The following is a 26,675-nucleotide window of genomic DNA, read 5'->3' on the forward strand; positions in this document are numbered from 1 at the left end:
AAGTGCGGCGTAAACAAAGACTGAAAAAAAAAGATGAACGAGAAAACAAAAGAAAGATGCACAAAGCCGTTCGAACATCTAAGCAAGCGACTAAAAGTAACTAAAGATGATCACTGTGTCGAAAGCTGCTGTCTACCCAATCCCTTCTCTGAAACCTGGATCCAGACACGCTTCGGGTTGGTTCCAGGTGTTCAGCAAAGCCTAATTTGTATAGTAAGCGCTAATAACTCGAATTCTTCGGTGTCGATTAGATCGACTGCTCGTAATCGAACATTTCTGTATGTGTGTATAACGTGCGATGCGCGATGCTCTCTAGATATCGGTATGTGTGTTTTTTATGTATAAGAGTATATGTATCTGAATTGAATCGATTGGTTTTCGAAACCGGCGACTCACACAAACAATGTCTGACTTGAGTGTTGAGGAGTACTTGGTAAAACAATGCGTCCACAGCAGTTGAAGCGTCTGGCGCATTGCATTGGTACGCTGGCTGATGGCAGCAGTGCGTTCATCCGCGGTGGGCAGCGATTAGTGGTGACGATGATGCGACGACTATGGTGATAGATAGTAGGTGACCCCTACTTGGTGTTGCTGTGGGCAGCTATTGGCCAGCCAAAGAGAAGAGGAGGTGAGCGGGATTTACTTGTACTGCTTCAGGAACTTTTCGTGGAAAGCGCGGAACATGTCCAGCATTTCCTTCAGCTTAGCCGGCTGTGGCAGGATGGTGGTGCGGAAGTGGTACGTTCCTGGGCGCTGGCCGAATCCGGAACCGGGCACGATGCAAATACCTGCGAAAGGAAAATGAAGCATAAATAATTAATAACGGATTCTTTCTGTTTTACTGTAGAAAGTAAGGTAAATCAATGAGAGTGAGATAACTGACGCGCAAGAAATCATGAATCAAAAGGATATGCGGAAATTTTATGTAGGCATGTCTACCCTAGATTGAGTTATTGTTATGCTAGGACTATAAAATGTAACGTCGATAATCGACTCCAGTCCGTTCCGGTTAACCCTAAAAGGGATACCTGGGGTCCATTGGACCCCAGGCGCCTTTCAGAGCTCGTCTTTGATGGAATACACTCAGCGCGATGACGAAACTGAGGCCATGAAGGTATCCCTTTTAGGGTTAATATAACTTTTAGAACCGACATTAGAGCTAGATCGATATCTAGCACGGTCAGTGCCTCTTGCATGATCTGACCCCACTGTTTCGCGAAAATCCGTCCTCATTCCAACATTGTAGTCTCCTGCTCTTACCATCTGCCTTCGTCCTATCAGCCCTGTCACCATACAGTCCAGCATCTACGTGAACTACTCGATCGACTATCGAGGAGGAGTACAACAACTACAAAAGACCCTTTTGACCTCGACGACTACGATACGAAGCCCTCGTAGGATGTAGACTGCATTACCTGCACTATGATTTGTCAGCTCACTGGAAAACCGGACACTTTAGGGCGTCTCGTCGAGTGTTTGCTGTTCACGGATTTCCCGGGACAATTAAAATGCGTTGGAAGGCTCGTGCGGCCTTGTGCCTTATGATCTTCACCAGCACTTCGCCTACAGAGTTTGCTCCAGTCAGGGTCTTCACAATCCCACGACTTGTGTATACCCAGTGCATTCACCGTCCAGTCTACCTTGAGATTCCTTAATTCAACGGACTTATTGGCGTCCACCACAGTTAACAGAACCCAGTCGACATGTGTCCCTGCCGAGAACCATATTCTAATGGCTGCGGTAACTATCTGCATCTCGCACTGTTGCCACAGTGCCGTGGAGAGCTTTTTGGCATCCATGATCACGCCCAGGTTTTTGCGGTTTAGAGTCGCTTCAACTGTGAAAGCCCTCCCTCACCTCAACACCCTCGCCAAGAACCTCTTCCGTCCAACACTTGCAGGTTTTGTCGCGCTTGAGCTCGACGACCATTTCTCCGGTACGAGTCTGTTTTGATGATACTTGACACCTGCCCTTCTACCTCTTCTTGGCTTAAGGTCCCTAGTCTCCTGATCTCCTTTCTACTACCGCCTGTCGGAGGGAGGCGGTTTCTCCCTGAACCCTAGTGTGATGACCTTTTCAGGCCCGGGTTCCAGGTTTTCGGGATGCCTGGCTGAGGTCCGACTTACTGGCATTGATGGCTTTCACTTCGGGGTTAACAGCTTCCTGACCTTGCAAGCGTCACCTGGTAGCTCCTCACCTGACGGCTGCCGCGTACGCTTCTACGATTGCCTGTCGTAGACATTCGCGTCTGGCATTCCCTTTGGGCTACCCGCGATTGCAAAGGCCTCCATCTGGATAGACTTCGGCACATCTTCACCAGCTCTGCTGGTGCCGAAGTTGGCATGAGTTTATCATGGTCCTGTTTGGCCGCCACCATCGTTGCCTTACGAAGTCTCAACAAGGCCTGTCTAAGGGTCTTTTCTAATGTTCGATTTCAAGGACGCAAGATCAATTATGGAGCCAAGCTGCTGCACAGCCACCTCCCTATCCCTGTTTTTATTTATGACCCTCATCAACCAAGCTCCATCCATGATCTCTCCCGGCGTGCCAACCGGGTTGAGATTAAAGTTCCCTACGCTGACACTTCACGCACAGCTACTTCCTCCTGTCTCCGAAACTCCTTTAAGGAGACCTATCTAACCCGTTCCCCGCGAAGGGGTTAATCTCTTCACTACAGCTACTACATAACTATGTTAGACTTTTGATTATTTGAACTGGTATTGAAAGCTCAGAGTCTCACCGGGACATTGTGATACTCTGCGATAGTCTTTGCAAGACGGCTTCCAATGACTACCACCTGAAGTTCCATTCTAGGATTCGACTGCGGCTTCAATGGAGCTACCTTCACCTTGGTCGTCATCAGGGAGGGAACATCGCGGCTGGTCACGACTCGGACGTATTAAGCTACACAAGCGAAGTCTGACTCGCTTGCGTCCACGCATACGTGAAGCTACATCGTTTTGAAACAGTCCCGATCGTAACCGAGGAAATAACAGTGTTTAGTTTGTAATTGCAACAAATTTGGCTGGTGTTGATCGAGTTTAACGTGTTACGTCGCGGAATATACGAACTCATCCTCGTACTCAGAACTCGTTCTACTTGGCTCTTCTTGTCAATGCTAATTTTTTTCTACACCTTCTTCGAGTTTGATCGTCAGGTGCACAGCTCGAAGCCAGCTGGTACGTACACCCTCCATACATCCGTTACCTTTTTTTGCCATATCTTCTTTCGTATCGCAGCTGTCCATGGAGTCATCCACATAATGATTGTGTACCAGTGTCGTAGCCGCATGCGGATATTCACCCTTCCACTCCATCGCGTTCGAGTTCTTCACGAAGCTCATTAAACAAGCCGACCCAAAGATCTCTGACTTCATCGACAGGTCGGTCCGGTAAAGGAACCGCTGAACTTGTCGATCGTCATGTTGGATTTGCAGTTGGTGGTCTCACAAAAATCACCCGCGAACACTACTTGTCGCTGTTGAAACACGGCACAATACCGCTGGCAACAAAGATAGAATATCCGGCCCTTTTAACAGCATGTCATTTGGGGACATTCCTCCTACATTTGGTAGCTGTGTTCTAGAGGATAAGCACCTTTTCGGGTTTCTGTGGGTTTGTAAGAACTCCGAATGGGAGATCCATGTCTGGTTCGGGTCGCTTCTTTCTAACTCCTGAGCAGCAGCTTTGAGGGCATAACATTTGCTCTGATATTCGAATATCTGCTTCTTCAAACTCGCCTGCAGCTCCAGAGCTCCAGACGCTTACTCAATTTCCGTTCAAGGCAGATAAAAGACGTTCTGGATATCTAACTGGATGATAGTTCCACTACTTCACACCAACACGACAATCCGGTTTTGTAGCGCCCGTCGGCTTTCTTCACCGTTGTTCGTTGCAGAATTCCCTTCGCTTACGATTCTCTTTCGCTTCTGACCCACAAACAGCAGATATAGCCACGTTCCGCGCTGCGAAGTATCCCTTCAGTTCAGTCGTATAGCTTGCTGGCCTCTACTTCCTCGCAGTACCTGCAACTGCGCAGTGATCGATGCTTCCGAATACCTTCCATCCCAGTCTCGTTCTTGCTGCTACTGCTTGCAGGCGCGGACTTCCTTCCCGCGTCTTGAAAGGCAGCGACAGTTGAATGTTGTCCAAAGCAATCAGGATTCTCGGAATGGCCGGTAGGTCGGTCAAATATGGGAACTGTTGAGACAATTCTCCATACCGGAGCGACCGTACTGAAAGTTTCAGCTGGCAAACAACGGTGCTCACGGCAGTCAACGGGAAATCGTCAGGTTGACCAGTCTGGAGTCAGCTTCATGTCGGGCTGTCGACGGGGAAGCTTCGTCATGAAAAGCGAATGTATTTACTTGCGTTGCCTTGTCATACAGCGCCATCGGACTTTCGATTTCGACGATTTTGACCGAGCTCTGCTGTCTGAAGAAGTAGACCTGGTGTCAGTCGACACTACAGGTGAGTATCGAATTGCATGTCCATCTTCCATGGGGTACCTACGAGGCAGACCACGCAAAGCTGATGCGTTTCAACTATGTACTTTCTATCGGTTATTGTTCGGTTCCGAACGTTTGTTTTTGTTTTTGTTTGTATGAATAAGTATTTTTTTGAAAATGTTTTTAATTTGCCCCTACTATCCCCTTTCTGTTTCACCACACTTTCCCCTTTCTGTTTTACCCCACTTTTCCCCTGTTTTGTAAACCTTAGTTATTAAGTTAATGAAATGCCAATACCTTTCCCCATATCGAAAAGTAAAATCATAGCAGCAAAGCTAAAAGTACAGTCAGACTATAGATAGTAGAGTAAAATTCTACTATCTATAGTCAGACATCCATCCAAATGTATTTCATTCTAGAAGGTTCCTCCCATCTAGTCGCCAATCGAATTTTCATGTTTTTGTTTCGTTTGTTTGTGTTCCCATGGAGATGGAAGGAGCCAATGCCTCATAATTGCTACACTCACACTAATGAATCCTCTTGCATATAAAGAAGCCCATACCGCGCGAAGCGCATCAGTTTTCATTGTAACGTCAACAGGGTAACATCGTCAATAAACGCGAATTGGAGAGAAGAAGCCGGGTTTTTCCTTTCAATCACAGAAGAGCATCCGCTGCCAAGGCTGCTGATCCCACTGCTACGAGAATACAGTCCACCTGCCCAATTGCTCATCGAAGCACCTTCCGGCGAGGCAACAAGCGTTTGTCCCATCGGTCCGATCCACAGCTAGACCCCACCAGCGGTAATCTACTGTGGACACCGGTTCGATTGCACACGGGCAACCTGTTGCAAGCCAGCGTCATTCCCACCGCTGCTGGAGCACCAGCAAGAGATTTTGCAGTGTCCCATCGTTCCGATCCGCAAATAGACCCTACCCAAGGCAATCTTTTGCGGACACCGGTTCGACCACCACACGGATTACTGCTTCATCTCTGATCTGTTGGTTGTTAGCCAGTATCAGGAATTGACGAGTACCGTAAAACGGGGTATCATTGATCAGCGGGGTAACATTGATCGGCTTGACTGACCTCATGAAATGTTCAAACAAGCATTTTACATTGAATCTGTTTCTGCTATCGAATGGTATATCGTTATCAGCTATTATTTAGCTATTAAATGACATGTAATTTTTGAAAATTGAATTTCATGAACATTGAAATAAATCGATTTTTCAATAGCTGTGTTTCGTAGCGCAATGAAATACATTGTCAAACATTCATGCATGGCATGAATACTAGATACAATATGAGGTTCGAAATCACCGTATTACTTCAATATGATATCCTAGAGTTGGATTTAATGAACGAAACTTTTATGATAATGATCTTTTTCAATAAAATATGCGATTTATTGAAAGTAGGCTATCAATTCTTTAAGCCATTGCCTACCTTTAGGCGTTATTCGCGGTTTGAAGGATTTTAATCCTAAAATAACTCAAAAAGTACATAACTTGTAAGAATTTGGACAACATATTCGAAATCAACGACCCCGAATTTAGTATGTAAGGGTATTTTCAACACAAACGAACATTGTTTACTTAAGTGATCAATGTTACCCCAAATCAACAAAATCAAAAATTAGATTAAAAAGCCTATTAAAACACGTTAAAAAGTTTTACAATACTTTTTCGAGTAGCTTAACACATAATCAGAGAGCCAGTACTTATTTAAAAAATATAAAACATGTAACATTCGCTTTAACAAGAGAATTATTCAAGAAAGATCGAAAATTCTGATCAATGTTACCCCGGATTACGGTATGTGAGGAACCACGATGCGACGCCTTCCCACATTGTGCACCGCACAGTTATCGTTATAGAGAAAAGTTGAATCATAGTAGGCGTCTTATGAGGATTCGAATGTGAACGTCAGTTTGTTGGTTAGCTTTCGCGATAATAAACGTGTTCAAAAGAAAAATGTTAAGTGTTTTAAATTGAAAATGTGATCATTCACAAAAACGATCCAAGAATATTCCGATCACTACATTGGCTTTCAAGCTGCTTAAGAGGCTAACAATGAGCCTTGCCGGAACTTGTGTCCGGAACAGTTTCAGCAAGGCTCATCGTTAAGCTCTTAAGTAGCCAGAAAGTTCCATTCAGGGCTTTATCTGAGCTTTACTTGAATTCATATACAACGCCCAGACTAATCAGAGGGGTGCCGAAAATTTGTCCACCAGCTCTTGCAACATGGTCGGATTAGTTAAGTGAGCTTGCTGGCCAACACAATTCTGGACAAGTAGACCAAATTTGACCAGCGTTTCCAAGCCGAAAGGCTTTCAGAGTAAGGACGTTGCTGCGTAATGTTTTTTTTAAATGTCAGAGGCGTTTCAGTTCCAGAGGTATTCCAGATTGTGTCAGGGGGTTTGAAGAGGCTTTAAGGGGATTCCAGGGCTTTTCGGGGTTTTCAGCAAATTTCCAGGGGTTTTCAGATGCGTTTCATGGGGTGTTCCGCAGGTCTCGGGAAGTTTCAGGAGTGCCGAGGATGCTCCAAAGAGTTCCTAGCGCTTAAGGAAGACCCAAGTAAAAGGCACTTTATTGGTCGTATAATATGTAGACCTAAAAAGGCGAAATATAGTGCTAATGGTTACTTGGGAAGTTACATAGGTGATTCAGCAGTGTTTCTGGGGGTTTCAGAGGATCGAAGGAGCTTCACAGGGCGTTACAGGCTGCTTCAGAGGGTTCCGAAAGGTTCCAGATGCGTTACAGGGATTTTCTGGGGGTCTCAGGGGGTTGCAGTTTCCATGGGTATTACAGCAGGCTTTGTGGGCCACCAAGGACGTTTTAGGGGAATTTACCGGAATCCAAACTGCTTGTACCGAAAAAGACTAGCCTATTTACAAAAGAAGGAAAATTTCCCATCCGGAAAATATACAAATTCATTGAAGAAAAAGGTTATTTTGAAAATAAGAGATCCAATATCCCTTTCGTGACGAACCAGCACATTTGTGCTGTTGAGCGGTAACAGTTTTGCATATTTTTTTCAACTGTTTATACTTTGTTTTATGTGATGTAAACTGTTTCAATAATTCAGCCATTACTTATACTTGTTTGTGTGTAAACAAACTTTTGTTTACATTGCCTGTGAAATTTACCACAACAAGGTAAACAAAAAGTGGTCAAAAACCGTAAAACATGAAAAAGTTTTATCTGTCGCATATTTATTATTTCCGATTTATCTAGGTCTAGATTTCCGATTTATCTAAAGCTAGAAATCGAAAAATAAAGAGTAGTTCTTTCAAATAAGGAAATATAATTGTTGCTTTTTTGGGAAATCTAAGAGTTCTTTTTTTTTTTTTTTTTTTTTACAATTAATACAATTTATTATACAATTATTTCATACATTAAACACATAGTAGAGATACACAAGATTGGTTTACAACTACGAAATTAACAACAACTAATAAGTAACATAAATACATCTTTTTAGAGTTTAGGCATAATCTTGGAAAAATCGAAAAAAAAACCAAGTAAATGAAGTAATTAAAATATCACAGTAATTTGTTTAGATGGCTAATATGCCTTCGATCAGCGGGTTGACGGACAGCTGGCAGCTAAGCAGGAACTTTCCACCAATGCGGTTGACAAACTCGTCCAAGGTTTCCATATTTGCAATGTCGTGAAGCTCGTCAGTGGGATACCAAGGGTTAAGGTTAAAAATCATTTTGAGCAACTTATTTTGCTGTATCTGCAAACGCTTCCTATGAGTCATCGCACAGTTCATCCATGCTGGGCAGCCATAGGTGAGAATAGCCCGGAAGACACCTTTGTACAGCAATAGTTTGTTGTGAAGTTGTAGAGACGATCGACGTTTTACTAGTGGGTAAAGCGAGTGTATAAGCCTTTTGCACTTGATGAGTGACTGGTTGATATGCTTATCAAACTTGAGTTTGGAATCAAAGGTTAGTCCTAGGTATTTTGCCTCAGAACACCAAGGTACACGATGCCCGTTGGCTCTGATCTCAGTGGCTGGAAGCAACCGAGGAGAGCGATTACGTGTGAAGTAAACTGCCTGCGTCTTCGTTGCATTGATCTTTATTCTCCATTTTCGATGAAACCTTTCGATGCTGTCTTGTGCTTCTTGTAGCTTTTGAATTATCACATGAGGTTCCCGGTGAGTCACAAAATAACCTGTATCATCCGCAAAGAACGCATAACTGACGCCGTCAACCTTGATTACGTCCGCTGTAAATAAGTTGTACAGTGTTGGGCTCAGAACCGACCCCTGTGGAACTCCAAATGGTATTGGATGGGATCTAGAATGCTCTCCGCTCACTGACACTTGAAAACTCCTGTTTTTCAGGAAAGAGAGCACCAACCTTGTTAAATAATTTGGGAAGTTGGTTTTCACCATTTTGTAAACTACAGCATCTTGCCAAACGGTATCATATGCTTTCTCTATGTCGAGCATAACCATACCTGTTGACTCCCGATCGTTGAATCCTCTTTTGATGGTTTGGGTGATCCGAACCAACTGATGATTAGTCGAGTGTGATCTCCTGAATCCAATCTAAGAGTTCTGGAGAGCCAAAGATGAGCAATTTGTATGGAAATTTAACTTTTTTGCGCTCCGTCACGAAAGGGATATAATGCACCACTAGCAAGTTTGCTTTCTTTCCATTGAAGGCTGTTCTTTGACATTTCTCATATTTCACATATTTTTTATGCCGAAAGATTTTCATGCCAAACGTCCTTATGCGAAACGGCCTTATGTTAGACATACAAGACCCATCTGAAACCATCTTTAAAATTCCCTAAACCCTCTGAATGGTCTTGAAACGCTTTGGTATGCTTTGAAAAACGGACCGGAAAAATCCTTACACCTCCTTGAAAGCTTCCTTAAACCTCCCGAAACCACTTTCCACACCCCTGAAACCACCTGAAATCTCATAAATCGCCTTGTAACACTTTGAAACTCTTCTTAAAAGCTCTTTTTTCGTTTCGTCTTGACACGCCTTTAAGCCCCCTGAAACAACCCTGAAATCTTCTTGAGAACATCCTGCAACGTCATAAACACCTTCTAATACCCCGGAAACCACTCGAAACAATGCCTTGGAACTCCCCTGAAAACTTCTTGAAACGTCCTGAAAAGGTCTCTACATATCTACCCTCAATCCAACGGAAATTCCTACAAAACCTGAAATCTGGAATTATTTGAAAAGCCTTGATACGTTTCTGAAACATACCTGTAACGTGTAACACCCCTTAGAACCTCCATGGAAGCCTCTCGGTAACCCCTTCAAAGCCCTTTTTAAACTCCCATGGAATTTAAAAATTACAATCTAGTACTGTTACAATTGCAGACAATTGAAAATTACAACTACCAAGTGCGAACCGTTCAACAATTAGCGTCAACATGAGGATAGGGATGCGTTTAACATTTAGGTTACCGACTTCCGGTATAAATGCTTTAATTTCTCATAGAAAACGTAATTTACGAGAATTCAAATTCAATGGGAAGTGTTTTAAGAAATGACTAGACCTCTAGACGATCACTGGCTATGTCTCTGCTAGCGTGGAATTCTGCTCGAAAAAACTAAGGTACACGAAAGTTCCAGTACTAACTGATCAAAAATTGCCCTAGGAAGTCAAGTGCGAAGATTCTTCTAGGATTTTCTCTGAGGATTATTCCTGCAGGAATCAATCGAAGGGTTGATCTACCCTAAGAGTTGCTCCAAGGATTCTACCAGGATGACTTCCAAGGATTATTTTAGGAATTCATACAATGTTTGACACAACGACTGTGCCAAAGGGTTCCTTCTAAATCAACTACTCCAAGAATTCCTCCAGAGATTCTTCTAAGCATTTGGCCACGTAATAATCTAAACTAGAAATTCCTCCAAGAATTACTCCAATAATTCCTGGTCTATTTTCAAATAATCCTCCAGGTATTTTCCCATGAAAAAGTCCGAAATAAGGGATTCTTTCAGAAAATCCTCCAAGGCTTCCTGTACGAATTCATCATTACCTTAATATATCCCTGAAAGAACTATTGGGGGATTTTGAAAAGGAATTCTTGACAGAATTTCATGAGTAGTCCTTAGAAAGATTCCTGAAGCCTGAACGAGTCCTTTCTACGTTTAAATAGAGTACCATTATCGAATTTTCTTCCAGGTATTCCTTCAAACATTGCTGCTTTTGCCAAAGAATTCTCCAAGGAGTAATGTAAGAATTTGTCTATGGATTCCTTAATTTCCTAATAAAATCTTTCAAATTATTCTCCGTAGGTTCACTCTAAGATTTCTAAACAAATTCCTTAATCGCCTTTGAGAACTCCTAAAGAAATCTTTGGAAACATCTCGGTATAAATTTCAGGAAGCTTTCCTGAAAGCCTGAAGGAGTCCTTGAAGAAATTCTTGTATAAATCTCAAGAGAATGCTTTGAGCACATCTTGGAGAAATCCTCGAAAGAATCTAAGATGACCAGGTACACGAACGTTGTTCCATGGAAGTATTATCAATAAACAAAACAAATCACACTCACCGGTTTGCTCCAACAGCTGGAATGCGTAGAAAACATCCGGGGCCTGGCCGGCCTTCTTGGCCGCCTCGATGGCCTTCTCCGGCAGCCGAATCTGCGGGAATGCGTACATGGCGCCCTGCACCGGGTTGCACGAGAATCCCTCGATCGAGTTGAACGTATCGGCCACCATCTCGGCGCGTACCTTCAACGAAGCCAGCACGGCGTTCTTTTCTTTCATGAATTGATCGTACGATGGCTCTCCGGGTTTCGGTGGGTTCACCACCACATCCATACAGGCCTGACCGATGGTCGTCGGGCAGAGCTGCGCCGAAATGCACTTCAGAAGCATGGCTTTGACGTCCGGGCACATGTTGACGATTTCGGCGTACCCTCCTCGGATGCCGCACTCGCCCATGTAACCCTTCGAGCAGGACATGAAGCTGCACAGTTCCATCTGGTTGTACGGGGCACCCATCTCCATCAGGACCTTCTTGAACGAGTGAAACTTGGATCCCTTTTCGTAGACGTTGTCCTGGTAGACTTCATCGGCGAACAGAACCAGCTTCTCCTTGTGGGCGAACTTGATGATGTTTTCGATGTTTTCCCGGGCCAGAACCTGTCCGGTCGGGTTACCCGGATTGATGACGACCAATATCCGTGGGGCGCAGGTCTTCTTGGCTTCCTTCAGCGATCGCTCCAGCTCGGCAATATCCAGTCCCCACTTGTTTGCTTCGTCCAGGTAGTAGCCGACCTGTTCCATCTCGAACTCCGCAATGGTGGCCGAATAGAGGGGGTACTGTGGAATCGGAATCATCACACCGGGAGTCTTTCCATCGATGGGGCACCTCAGCAAGGACATCAGCACCTTAATGCCACCGGACGCTCCAGCCGACAGGATAATGTTGTTCGGATCGGACGGGATTCCGCCATCGCGGTCCTGGATGTACTGTGCCACGTGCTTCCGGATAATTTCGATTCCATTGGAATCGGTGTAGGAACCCACGGAGTGACCCTTGCATCCGTCCAGGATATCACGAGCGCGCTTCTTGGCATCCTCCGGGATGGTTTTGTCGTTGAACAGCGGCGGGTAGGACACCAGTCCGAGCACCTGTTGTCAAGATAGGAGAAAGATGAAGAGCACCTGGTTAGATAATTGTGTTATTTATGGGGCTTGAGGCTTGCGGTGGACAATAATGTGAATAATTGCTATGCGGAGTACACTAGATAAGGTTTGTACGATAACGGAGTGCATCTTAATAGCGGGAGATATATGGCTCAACTCAACGTTATCTGTTTGCTGGACGGTAATTGTTGAAAGAGGAAGATTATATTTACTAGTCAATCTAAATAAATGGACCCCACTGGACAAATACTTTTCTAAGAGAAAGGGAGATGTGTCTGAACATTGACGCATGCACAATGCCGAGCCCTTCGGCTCCTGTCATTTATTTATTATTCTACTTTAAAATATTCGCCATTTAGTAACCCGCATGCATCATGCCGTGCCGAGCTCTTTGGCTCCTGCTAGTAAATGTGTTAATATTATAATACTCTCTGTAGTAGTAATAGATACAGAAAAGAGAATGATTTAAGCGAAAAATATGAGCCTTCTGATTGGCCGACTCAGTGGAAAGCTAGAATGAACGGCAAAAGTGAATATACAACAAGAGCTACGCATCGTGGATTCAGTTCAGTTGATAGACGATAGTGAAAACGAACGGACGCACCAAAAGGCAGCAGCACTGGCATTTCCAGTATACAGCAGTCCACCAAAGAGGGGTTTTGAAGAGTTTCCTCTCTGTGGTCGGTGTTGTGGCTGTAAGAAAACCAGATGCGGTCACGACAATGTCTTCGCCATTAAGCGACCAACAAATATCATGCCGAGCCTTTTGGCTCCTGGATGTCCAATTAGTCTTGTAGAGGTTTTGACAACCATCATAAAACCTGATACCTTTTATTTTGGTTTTATGATGGTTTTGAGAATCTCTTCTAGTCTATCAGGCTTATTCTGCGCGGCGTGTGAGGTGAGACGAGTCGAATGAGGTGACAAAAGTCGACTCGCCCCATTTGATATTAGTCGTCTCACGTCACACGCCGCGCAGAATAAGCCTGTATTTAACTAAAACATGTTACTTGGGCGAGGTCGACTTTGCGATTCCGGTTCACCGGCGCCCGAGGACCAATATCCGGTGCTTTCCCGCGAATTACTCAGTCTAGTTCCGACCAGCGACGTGTAGAAGTCGGCCCGGCTATTTGAATTGGTTAGACTTCCGGTTCACCGGTGCCCCGATGACCTATAACCGATACTACTCAACGGACTACTCGGTCAAGTCCCCGGCAGTGAAACAAGCTCAGTCACTTGTTCGGCTGGTCTATTTTCGGTAAAAGTTGGGGTTACCGAAATTCAACACAGTTTTACCGAAGTACAGTACAGTTTTTTACCGGACCTTCGGTAAACATTACCAATGGTTCAGTTCAGTTTACCAAACATTCGGTAATTTTTCGCCGAACTTTGGTAATGTTTTGCTGAACATTCGGTAATCTGAACTTTTACCGAAAATAGAACAGCTGAATAAGGTACTTTATTTTAAGTTTGTACTCCGATCGCGACTCAATACCCTTTGGTCTGCCCGCCATCTCCGCTTGCCCAAGTAACACAACTTGTTACAATACTGTATATAATACATGATTCATACAAACGTCCATGTTTTGTTCTGAATATGGAAAACTTATTTTCGTACACTTATATCACCGAAAAAGCGCAAAAAATGGCGGCTTATAAAACGTCTACGATGTTACCAAAGATGTTTTTCAATACATTCTTATAACATAAAATTAAGTATCGCATATGTTCTCAGCAACATCGTAAGAACTTACTTTTTGCTAGCAGGAAAATTATTCTTTATCAATCGCACACTGTGGAAATAATGTGACATGTGCTATTTGGTAATGGCTCAAAATAATTGTCAAGCCTTACATTTCATTTGTAATTCACCATCACGATGTTTGGTCACTATGACTTAAATACATGTGCCATTCAAAATTTATGGTGAAATAAACACATTCACTCTTCATGAATTAATTCGCCTCCCATCGGATTGAAAACAAGAAGGGAGGTTTTTGTCATCTCTATGGTTTTTGTGAGATTTTCGAGTACATTTTCAGATATGCAACATGGTGGATTCTTGACACAGTACCGTCAGAAAGTTTTGGAATGCTATTTTTAATCATAACGTATTAATTATGAGCTTTTACACTGTAGAATTTGTATTCGTTATCATTAAGGCAACTATATTATTACATTGAATGTTAAAAATTTCCCAGATAAATAATTATTCGGAGAAAAACTTGTGGATAAACAAACTACTATGCATCTATAAAAGCGTTAGTGTCAAATCTTTTAGCAGGCACTGTAATTTGTCTGGCCTGATAGGAAAGTATTCAAAATATTGGAAAAACATTCAAAATACATTTTTTGTACATCTCAATAACATGTTTATCGAGTACTACTTGAATCGATTGAAATACATTGAAAAAACATTTTGGCAACGTACTAGCAACATCCATTTTCACATAGCATACAACGATGTGATTTTTGGTTTTTGATACCTGTTTTGAACATCAGTGCAACAATAACAAAGTTAGAGTGCAGATCGTGGGATCAATCAAAATAAATTCTTGTCTAATTTTGCGGTATCAAAATTTACGTTTCTAAGTGAGTTTTAGTCGTCACGTAAGTACTCAAAGTGTCCGCACAGCATAAACTATCATGGTGCTATTATAGTTAAATTTCGGTGTAGTTTTATGTGCATAAGATTTATATATATAAAAATGAATTTCTGTCTGTCTGTCTGTCTGACCGCTATGGATTCGGAAACTACTGAACCGGTCGGCTTCAAATTTTGTATGCAGGGGGGTTCGGGACCGGGGAAGGTTCTGAGCCTGGTGTGAGACCTCTCCGGTCTCTGGAACGGGGGGTATAGGAGCCCCCCAGATGACTTGCTTGGGACGTCCCTATGGAGCTGCATGTCAAAAAAACACAGTAGGCAGGCAGTACGACGTTTGCCGGGACAGCTAGTGTATCATAAATTTATGTGAGTGAGGGGAGACAGAGATCTGATAAACTTACATATCATCTTAAATTGAAAGAAGACAACGATACACAAATCAAGTTTAATCAACGTGTTATTTACGTTGCTGTAACGTGTGGTGAGGTTGATGAGATTTTTACGTAGCTTGTTAATGACAAACATAGTTTAAACCTGATTTCAACATAAGATGTGTACAGATACAATTAAAATACTGCATTAAAACATCTTTTTCAAATTTCATTTTCAAAGATGTTTTCTGTGTTACTTGGGTGAGCGCTGACATGATCTGCGTGACCGCTCTGTTCACCGCATTCCATACGCTTTCATCCTCGCTATAATGTTCTTGGGACTCAGATTTCCAGCAGCGCTGGCTCGCATGTCGCCATGTATTTCTTCGAATCGCGGACACTCAAACATCACATGCTCCGGTGTCTCCTCGTTGTTTGGGCACGTCGGACAGAATGGGAACTCTGCGTGGTAGAACCGATTCGGATACTTTCTAAAGCATCCATGACCTGACAGGAACTGTGTTAGGTAGAAGTTTACCACTCCCTGTTTTCTGGACATCCATACCGACGCATTTGAGATAAGCCGATGGGTCCACCTACCTTTCTCCGCGTTATTTCTCTCTTGCTGGCACTTAGCCAACGAGTCCACTCTGATCGTCTTTATTACGTTTGCAGTACCTCTTCTTTGATAACATTCCACATTCTCGACCAGGGTGATGTTAATGGTGATCATCCCGGCCATAATGCAGGCTACTTCCAATGATATCGTCCTGTATGCGCTCGTTACACGAATAGCCATAAGCCAAAAAGTGCTCGAAAGTTTCGTTCGATTCCGCTTCAGCTTCTGTTGTAGCCCATGCTGGAAATCCATATCTAAGTATCCAGGAGGATAGACCCTTCAGAAGACGTCTCTTGCTATACTACTCGGTTCTCCGATGTTCGGCATAATCTTGGATACAGCATTAACAACTTTCGCTGTCTTCTCTCAGGCATTTTTTTTTCTCTGTTCGGGACATAACCACTGCGACCAATATTTTGATCTATTGTGGTATACCCCGTGTCCTTTGTATAGTGCATGTTGTATTACTTTATCACCATTGAGAAGTTATAAAGTATTCGGTTTTGTTACAGTAGTCATTTTCAACATAATCGCAAGGAAGGATTCTGATTGATAGGTTCCGCTTTTAACACGCTCCTTTTTCAGTCAAAATCGGATCCCTTAACGAGAACGTCAAGAAATGATACCGATATTGACCATGCATCGGAACCCTAGTCCTTTCTGTTTCAAACCAGTGTACACCAAATAAAAGATTAGGAATACTAACCCATGTTTCCTTGTTTCAAGATCCATCTCGGCTACACCTAAAACCGAGACCTATCACTTTCAACAAGGTGTAAAATGTAATAAGGACCAAAGTGTTTTCCTTTGATTACTCAAATGTGCTGCTCCACTAGCTGGAAGCAGTTAGGACTAGGGTTCGGTTTGGTAGATCTTTCTCCGCAACGCAACCCAAAAAGGTGATCTTACCCACGCTACGGGCTCCGTTAAAGATCGAGCATGTTTTAAACCCCCTCAACCATTCATCCCTCAGCACGGGTCGCCTGACACCTTGGATTGGGGTTACCTGTTTGGTGGACTTTTACCCCCGGAACAGGTGGTCCGTAGTGCTATTCTAAGCCGGCAACTACACGGGCATCTCTCAGGCATAGTTGACGTGGCAATGGAAATTCAACCGGTCGTCCACCATTACGCTCAGATGTGGTAACGCACGCTTTGACGGGATAACGTGTCCGCGGACGCAAATTTCGGCCCGATGAACAGCTTTGCAGTTGCAATAGCTCTGTCTCATGGACGGTGAGCCAACCGAAAGCTTCGCGCCACTCATCCAAGCCTCGATGGAACCGATGGTCACCGCCGTCAGTATATCTAGTTCTTTCATGGTCTCACCGGACGACATTGTCCGCAAAACCGACGATCTCGACTTCCCAAGGTAAGGTAGTTCGAGTCTTCAAACTTCGTCATACATAATGTCGCACAAGGTTGGACCCAGTATGGATCTCTGTAGTAAACTTGCCGTGACTCTTACCGACCTCTGACCCTGGTTTGTCTCGTAGACCAAGACTCGATTCTGGAAGTAGCTATTCAGAACCTAGTACAGATAGTCAGGAACCCTCGTGTTGTGCTTGTGCAGTGCTGTGGTAATGGCTTCCCAGCTGACGCTGTTGCGTTCTTCACGTCCTCTCTTCTTCTGCTTTGAGGGTTACTCCGCAACGGCTGTCCGGATTGCATCCACTGACTGTCAACTTCGCTCTCCGGAACCCGAACTGCCTATTAGACAGACCGCTCTCGCTTTCCGTGCACTTCATCAGCCTGTTCAGGATGATCTTCTCCGGCAGTTTGCCAAGCGCATCCAACAGACATGTCAGTCGCTAGCTTCAAAACACTCCAAATGTCTGTGAAGTAGCTATCCGCCAGACATTTCTGCATCGCTATCCTGAACATGTTCGGAAAGGCCACAATCTCCGCCTTCAATGTCATGCTGGATATACCATCCGGACCAGGGGCTTTCATCACTTTGAGTCCTTTGGCTATTGTACGAAGTTCCTCGTTAGACACCCGGTTTTCGTCGGCATCTACTTTCACCTCGTGGACGTACGGTGTAGGTGGCCATCCACAATAACCTCCAGCTTGTCAGGCCACATTTCAGCTGGTGTCGTTGGGCCCTTGATCTTTGCTATCACGACGCGATAAGCGTTTGCTTCTCTGCACAGCACCTTGTAGCTACTGGCCTTGCGCAACGTAATCTTCTTTTTGAGAGCGGACCTGGCCGCGCGGAAAACCACTTTTCGTTCCTCTTTCCTCTCTACTCGCTTCACATCTTGCTCTGTGAAGTCGTCTCTAAGACAGGCAGCACGTAGGGCGCTGAGCTTTTCATTCCACCAGTATGCTGGACCCGGTGGGTATTCAAGTTTTCTCGGCATAGCATCACATGCTCTCGCTACTGCTTCTGTAAGCTTCATAGCGGTCATAACGAGAATGTCGCTATGTGTGCGAAGTGTCCAAACGAAGAGGTTCACCTGCGTCAAAATGACAAAATTGTGTTGAAAACTACAGTGGCGCTTACGTCAACTATGCGAATATGGACAGTGCAGCTCGGCAAACAGGAGGTTCGCCAGCCGACGCTGTAGTGGATCAACTGATGGTCACTGTGTGTGTACTCCTCGCTCACTCTCCAGTTCATGTTGTACATCAGCGACAGGCTGCAGAACGTCACGTCAATGATGGATTCACGTCCGTTCTTATGGAATGTACTCAAGGAGCCTTCGTTGCACACCTTCACATTCAGCTTCGCTAGGGCATCCGGCAGGCTGTAACCCCTGGCATTGCTGTACACAAAGACACCGTTGATGTTGGCTGTAACAAAACCTTCGTGATCGCTATCCACTACTTCTTGAATGGGAAATCTGCCTGTAACTTGGATTGTCGCCATCCTTGCTTTATCCGCCACCCAGTTACCGTTATCGCACTTGAACTCCGCTGTAGATTGCCACAATAGCTGCTGTGCTGCATCGCAGTCATTGAGATCCACTTGCGTTATCTTCAACACTGGCTTGCTTTCGCCTTTTTGTATACCGGACATTTGTGTTCACGGATGAAAATTTGCATTAGAAATGGTCGAATTGGTAAATGTCATGACTTTTTTTTCATGACGTTTCCGTGACATTTTACAACCCTGTTTCCAGCACAGTGCGCACCTGTTAGGCCCTCGCATGGTGACCGAAAGGCATACACCGGAAGAATCTCTCCATCTGCTTTGCAACCAATTGACATTCAGCTTGCCGATCTCAACTAGCTTGTTAACTGGGTCCACTGGTAGGCGAATTGTCGCTGTCTGGGTGCCTCCAAACGCTTCCCTTGACCGAATTTGCATCGTAACATCCAGTTTCATCGGTGTGACGGAACCAGGATTGTAAATTGTCATGGAAATGTCAGGAAAAAATGTCATGACATTTTCTAGTTCCACCATTTCCAGCGCGAATTTCCGTTCGTGAACGCAAACCTTCAATAATGCTGGTAAGTTAAGGAAAATAACGATATCATCGATTTCTTCTAGCTCTTATAGTAAACATTGGGGCAGTGAAATTGGCAAATTACCAAATGACATTTTAATGACATTTTACAACCCTGGACGGAACATCCTCCCCCGTCATTGGATTTCTCGGAAATTCAATAAGATGCCAATCTATCCTCATCATCGTTTAACGTACCGCTTAAGTACCGTTATCTTCACCGTAGATAGCTTGTACACGTCTGATGTGGTTCTCACCGATACCACGCTCATCACGTTATCCTTGCCTAGGTGGACATCTACGACTCGCTCAAGTTTCCATTTAGACTAGACTGTGGAATATGTTCGGCTCTCGGCAGTACAAGGTCAATTAGCTTGATGTCGGTGTGATGCTTGTTCCATTTCTGCCGTTGTTTAAGTACTGCCTGATAATCCGCCGACTCGCGCTTTCATAGAAATCGGGCCTCATATTCTGGATGTGCTGCCATCTCGTGAGAGTACTAGCTTTCAGCTGATCATAACTGGATTCCGGAACCCCATTAATTGAACGACCGATCAATAGGTTGCCTGGTATAATCACGTTGTAGTCGCTCGGATCGAACGATTGTGCTATCAAAGGGCGTGAGTTCAGCAAACCTTACACTTGAACCAACAAGTTGAGCCATTTCTCTTTGGTGATCTTGGATTCACCAACAGTACGTTTCAGGAAGCATTTAGACGACTTCACACCGGTGGAACGATCTCAGAGATATGATATGTCAGTTTATCTCGCGCGGCATCTTGAATTCCTCAACGGTTTCGATAGTCTGTTGTTGCCGTAGTAGGACGTAGAGTTCGTGCAACTCCGAACTCACTGCTGCATAAATAGTAGCGTTGTCGTTCAAGGTTATCTGAAGGTAGTCCGCAGCGACAAGAACCGATGCAAGGCTTTTGTGAGGGTACTTGTACAAATGGTCGATATGAACAACATATGAATATGTACACTGTCTTACGTGGATTCTCCCGCAAATGTAGATTGGTCGCCAACGCACAGAATTCCATTGTTTTCGATCTAAGGATCTAGTGTTCGTACCTATTCGTTCGTTTCGTTGTAGTGTACTTGGAATCTTCGCCAGATATTTTACCTTGTTGAATAAACAACTCACATAACCCGTTGAAGCTTCCCAAAAGAGCCGAACTTGGAAAGGATCGGCATGTCGTTGACGATAGTAACAGGGTGGTGGTTGGTAGCCTTAGGAAGCTAAATGAACTGGTTTCCGGACAAATGTTCGTGGGGTGGTCAGGCTTTTGTCAGGAGTTAACAACCATAATGATGTAGTCTGCTACAACTTCAGCTTGATTGACCGCCCGTAGTTGCTGCTACTCCAGTATTGCCAGACCAGCTACACTCACACAAGGAACCAATGCTGACCCAAGTAAGCTTCTTGGAAGCAACAGGCATCTTCAGTGTGTGAGCATTAATGATATTCTATTTTTTAGGCGAAAATGGCGCCTGTTACATCAGGTTGCTGTTCAATGTGGGGATGAGGAGGAAAGTGATAAATGCAATCGCTTGTTGCCAATAGACCGCGGAGTCCTCTGCGCCTGCTGAAGATCATGCGAATGTCGGAGTGTTGATAGGAATTTTTCATTTCTGGCATTGGGTTCACGCAAATGTGCGTGGATGCCAGGCGTAAAGTAATAGATTGTGTGAAGATTACTGAGAAGCGGCACAGTTCGCTTGATTGCAAAACTTGTAGGCATTATATGATAGCTTTACACAGTGCTGTGAAAGTTGGAAGGAAGGAAATCGGATTTCTTTCAATCAGTTTCTAGTTCTAGCGATGGCTAGATTGCATCAGTCATTTGTAAAGGAATTCTAAGAAGATTCCTCCAAATGTTACTCTTGGTATTTCTCCAAGTGGTCCTTCGGAAATTCTTCTGGGAAAAGATACTTCCACAAGTTCTTGTTGGAATTTCGCCAAGAGTGCCTGTTGAGTTCTTTCTAGGAATTCATCATGTATTTCCTCCAGAGATTTTCCCAAGAATCCCTCCAGAAATTCCTCTTGAAATTTATCAAAGAATGCCTTCCGACATTCTAGATAGGATTCCTGCAATTATTATTGATGGGACTTATCCAGTAACATCTACTGTAACTTCTCTTTGGATTCCTTGAGAAATTCACCTAGAGATTAGTTTTCAAAGATTCCTTCAGAATTTTTCTAAGGATCTTTTTAGAAATTCCTCTTTGTTTTCTTGCTAGAAATACCCGCATAATCATGAACCTTACTAATACTGTTTACCATACTGTTTGCTACAGTTTACTACAGTATCTCAATAGTGTGGTATAACATCCAAGGTAACAATAAACCAACAGTACCATGAATGTTTTGAACAGTGTGGTAGATGGTTATCGACCAAATTACAATATGGGGAATAGGCGGTTAAGTTATGTTACCATAAAAAATCGCCGATTTTCTCGAACAAAATTTTTCGCTTACAGTTTGACATAAGGTCAACATACTATCCATTTTTTTGGCCAGTTAACTAACAAGCAAACAGTTCTAGAACAGTTGAACTATAAAATCGAAATAAAAATAAGCAATGTATGTGTAACAGTTGCTTTATAGTGCATTATAGTTTCATTGTGTATAGTTCTCACATAAATGTAATAAAAAAATAGTTTTGCGGTTCTGTAACATTATGTTTATTTAGTAATATTTTGTTACAATGAAGCCAACGCTTGTTTTTCTTTTTTACACTAAAATGTTTAAATCATACTGAATATATTTTTTATGTTTCAAAATTAATTTTCCTAAAACACTTTCCACTTGTTTTTTTTGTCATTTTTTTTCTTCTTTTTACCACTGTGCACTTCATGCAAATGAAACGTTTAAAACTTTTCTGCATTTTAAATCACAAATCTTATTATTGTCATAGTTTCAAAGCCAATTTCTCGCCCACAGAAAGTTCATGCTCGATAGGCTTCGGTTTCAATCCGGTAGCTTCTCAACCTTCAGGTTGACCTTCAGGTTAACTTAATCCTACAGCTGCGAATCCTGCCGATTTCCACGCCTTTGGGATTTATCCTGGGATTTATCGAACGTCAAAATAACTGAAATAAATAATCAATAATCATTTTTTTTTCTATTACTAAACCATATTGCAGCTTACCTTTTTGTTGCTGGTGAGTATAAGCAGTCGCAGCGGATATAGAGTACTCTTCAGATTCTTTTAAGAGTTTCTGTTGAAATTGATCCTAAAATGCTGCTGGGATTTCTACATTCGTAGTGGGAATTCTCCAAGAAGATTTGCTGCGATTCTTCGAGGAATTCCTGCTGGAAATCTTTCAGGAATTTCTGACGGATTCCTAAGAGCAATAATTGCAGGAATGCTATCCGGAAATGCTAGAGAAATCTCAGCAAAAATGCTATGCTTGGAGAAATTCTGGCAGGAGTTTATGAAAGAGTCCCAGCACAAATTTCTAGCAGAATCCCATCAGGCATGCCGAAATTTCAGAAGAATTTCTCAAAAGATGTTTGCAACACTTCCTCTTGGAATTTCACTTAGGATGCCTGCTGGGGCTCCTAGGTTTTTTTTCAGGATTTTCTCCTGGAATTCCTCAAGGGAGTCCTTTTGAAGTTTTTTTTTTAAGAAATTCCTGCTACGATTCCTTCAAAGATTTATTGAAGGATTCCTTTTGAAATTGCTCTTTGTATTCCTGTAATTGGTGCTGCAAGAAATCCCACTAGATTTTTTTTCGAGAATTCTTGATAAGATTTCTTAAGCGTTTTTTAGTAGGAGGGTCCTCCAGAAATTCCTGGAGAAATCCTTCATGGTAGTTTTTCAGCAATCCCCACAGGAATTTCTATAGGTATTCCTGGAAGCAATCCTAGAGAAATTTTTTGAGAAATTTTTCTGGAATTCCTCCAAAATATGCTTGATGGGATTTTTTCTATTTTTTTTTTGTTTCTATGTATTTTGTTTCAGAAATTATAAATACACTAACGATTACCTGTCATTTCAATTTGAGCACAATATCCAAACAAATTTCTTCTAGCTCTTATAGTAAACATACTAACGAAGCAAATAATACCAATTTAGTTAATGTTTCTGGTAAAAGTTAAAAAATAGGGCTCTGTAAACTACAAGATTGAAATTTGAAGTTGCACAAAGTGGTCAACTAATGTAGCACAGTAGAAAAGAAAAAAAATCTCACAGATAAAATATTTAATTTCCAAACATAATAAAAATTGCTGTATCGATAATAAAAGATATTTCTCGATTGGTAAGGGGCCGTTCATAAACCACGTAGACTTTTTGGGGGGAGGGGGGGGGGTCTGGCCAAAGTCTACGCTCCATACAAATTTCAAAATTTTTGTATGGACAAAAGTCTTCGAGGGGGGAGGGGAGGGGGTCTGGAATGGCCAAATTTTGGTCTACGTGGTTTATGAACAGCCCCTAAGAGTAATTTTTACTAGAATATTTGATCAAGAACCATCATTTCGGACCTTCTCAATACAAAATTTATTGTTTCAAATTTCTCAACAACACCAGTAGCAACAAACGTTAAGCAAACGAATATCTTAATTACTGCTTACTGCATTCGTTTTTATGGTATGACAAGCTTTGCCATCTGAAGAATCGAATGAGCTGAAAAATAGCAACTTTTCTGAAGGCGGCATTTTTGTAGCTGTTCTGGTTTTAGAGATATCGAGGTGAATCAGGGTGATGCAATATTGTTGCAATACTTTTTCTGAGTCCGTACTTATGACGGGTAGTGTATTTGTACATTGATTGCCGATTGCTTTTTACATTCATATCATCATGACGTTTATCTTCCAGCCGCCTAAACACGCTCATCTTAAATTAGGAAAAAAAATCCTGTTTTTATCTTGAAATTTTTTTTATAGAAATCAAACTCTACACCCAACAATTTCCTTCCTGTGAAAAATTTCTTCAAATATTGCTTTAGGATTTTTTTTAGAATATCAGCAGAAATTTCTATGATGATTTTACGGGAATTTTTGCTAGGGTTTCTCATTCATTTTCAGCTGGAATTTCTCCAGTATTTGCTCTTGTGAGTCCTCCAAGAGTTCCAGGAAGATTCCCAGGGGTATTGCTTGAGAGATTCCAGCAAAACTTCTTGTTGAATTCTAACAGAAACTTAAAAATGAATCCCAGCGAAATTCCTGGAACAATACCAATGAGAATTCCCATAGAAATCTCAAAATGAGTTCCAACAGGAATTACTGGGAACATTCTAAAAAATTTTCTGTAGCAATTCTCGTATAAATCTCTGAAGGAATCAAAGCTAGATTTTTTTGAAGAATCTCTGCTGTAATACAAGCGTTGGCAGCTTCATTTCTTACTCACTCTAAACCAAACCAAATTTTACCATACAACGTTGACCCACCCTAATGTAATGAAATGGCAACACTGCCAGTCCCAAGTGGTCAACATGTTCTTCAGCTGTTCGAAGTCGAAGAACGCTCTGCAAAACAATGACTCTCAGTTCTGGGTGTGAATTTAACAAATTCCTCCCGCAATTAACTTTTTTGTAGGCCTTTTCGGCCGCAAGATACGTGACTTGTTTGTTTGATTTGCTCCCAGAATAATACATGTAGGTAGGTATGCCGACAGAACTGGTATTCTGCTGATTCATTCGAATATGGCGTGAATGTGTTGTGAATTTACACCGATATTCCACCGACAATACAGAACTCCACGGGAGAGGAAGAAACAGAGACACAGAGAGCGACATTCGTTCGCGCATTGGATAGGTATGTCCAATCTGGATCACCAGATGTGTGTTTGCTGTCTGATTTTGTGGTGTGTTGTACACTCAGGCAAATAAACCTAAGATTATCATAAGGTCTAACTTATGAAATGGCCTTTAAACAATTCATAACGGCTAGAACGAATTTCATAAGGTCAGTCTATGACGCAGAATCGACTCACAGTTTGGTTTTTATGCACATTTAGCAACACGATATTCTCAAGCGTCGATAGCCGCGTGGGTTGGGCACGAGCTCAGTGATCTTGACGCTCATGGATCGATTCCAGGCTGCATCATTTTACGATTTTTCCGCTCTTTTCATAAGTTTATCTTATGTAATTAGCTCATAATAAGCATGTTCAATTTTCATAAGGTATTCTTATGGCATCCATACTTGACAGTTATGGCTAAATTTCATAAGGAATTTTGATGAATTTCGGAAGTTTACTTCGCTGAGTGTATCGAAGTTGTTTGTTACTATGCTGTCGCATCGGTCGGCACGGCGGCAAGCCGATAGCAGTAACCGTAGTTGGCGGCTTGACATCACTCGAATCGTGAAACTGCGCGAGAGATGTGCGAAAATTAGGGTGTGATGGGTAATCCTAGTATGTAAATACAAGAAATGCAACGAATTCTTGTACCGCAAGGCCGACGTTTACCCACTGGATTAGATTGAATTAGCAATTGGGGTAATAAACACGTACACTGCTAATTTTAGCCGCCTTGATTGAACCACGTGATCCATCAATCACAATCTTACACCCAGTGAATAAACGATTGAATTGACGGGGGATGCACAGAAAATGATAAAGTCTTTCTGTATTGGTGGTTTGCGATTCTCTTGTCTCTACTGAGCTCGTCTGGTGATTAATTCGTCGATTATTAACTTCGACGAGAACAATCAATATAACTCAAAATACATCCACGAACCGTACCGTACCCCCTATAAAGTGATACTTTAAATGGATGGAATTGAAGGTCACCTCCGCTGCTACGATGGTCAGAGTTTCACATGTGCCTTAATCATCCAATTTGCTAAAATTTAGCAAACGAGAAAACATGACAAACAGTTATCGGTGGGGCCACGCCAGTCGTCGACTCAATTTTCGTCGTTTTTGTTTGCATTTCCCATTCACGGTGTCCCCGCGCGCCAGCCGATCCAATTCACTGATTGCAGTCGAATGAGCGGATTGTGTATTGGTGGGTTTGTATGGCCACGCGACGATCTACTTGACAAAGAGAAAGATGATATCTGAAGGCTTGGCGGTATGTACTACTTGTCTACTTTTAGTAGATAGCAAATACGGAAAGAAGAAAACGTGCTCCTGCGCTGCAATCACACTTTGAAAGTGTGTGTATAAAGCATATAAAGCGCCCCAGATACCCCGCATGAGACCCTGTGAGACCTCCAGTTACATTCCTGGGATGCCCCGAGATGCCCGTGAGACCTTCTAAAACTCTCGATGAGACCCTCTGAACCGCAACCGAGATCCCATGGAAACCCTATGGGAGGGACCCCTGAAACGCTTCCTGAACCCCCTGAAAACATCCCTGACACCAGCCAAAGTGCCACAGAGACCTTCTAGAACCACCTCAAATCCTCTGACCTCTTGCAGCGCCCCTGAGGGCCCCTGGAACCACCTTGAAACACCCTTGAAGCGCCCTTTGAACTCCCTGAAGCCCTCTGCGACCCTCTGAGCCTCTCCTTGAGACTACCTTAAACGTCGCTGAGACCTCTCGATACTCCCTGTGTAATACTCAACTTCGTCCCATTAAGCTTGAAG

At 42.9% G+C, this 26,675-nt stretch overlaps 1 protein-coding gene across 1 annotated transcript in view; it reads right to left on the reverse strand.

The window, feature by feature from the left end:
- Positions 1 to 287: 287 nt before the first annotated feature.
- LOC115256851 (alanine aminotransferase 1) overlaps positions 288 to 26,675 on the reverse strand; it is a 64,211-nt gene continuing 37,823 nt past the window's right edge. The window contains exons 4-5 of the mRNA XM_062845136.1: positions 10,986 to 12,072; positions 288 to 788 (exon numbers count right to left, since the gene is read on the reverse strand). Of these exons, the coding sequence (XP_062701120.1) occupies positions 640 to 788; positions 10,986 to 12,072 (1,236 nt within the window). The 3' untranslated portion in view covers positions 288 to 639. The remainder of the gene's footprint in view (positions 789 to 10,985; positions 12,073 to 26,675) is intronic.

Source organism: Aedes albopictus, chromosome 1, assembly GCF_035046485.1.
Source record: "Aedes albopictus strain Foshan chromosome 1, AalbF5, whole genome shotgun sequence".
Classification (NCBI taxonomy): domain Eukaryota; kingdom Metazoa; phylum Arthropoda; class Insecta; order Diptera; family Culicidae; genus Aedes; species Aedes albopictus.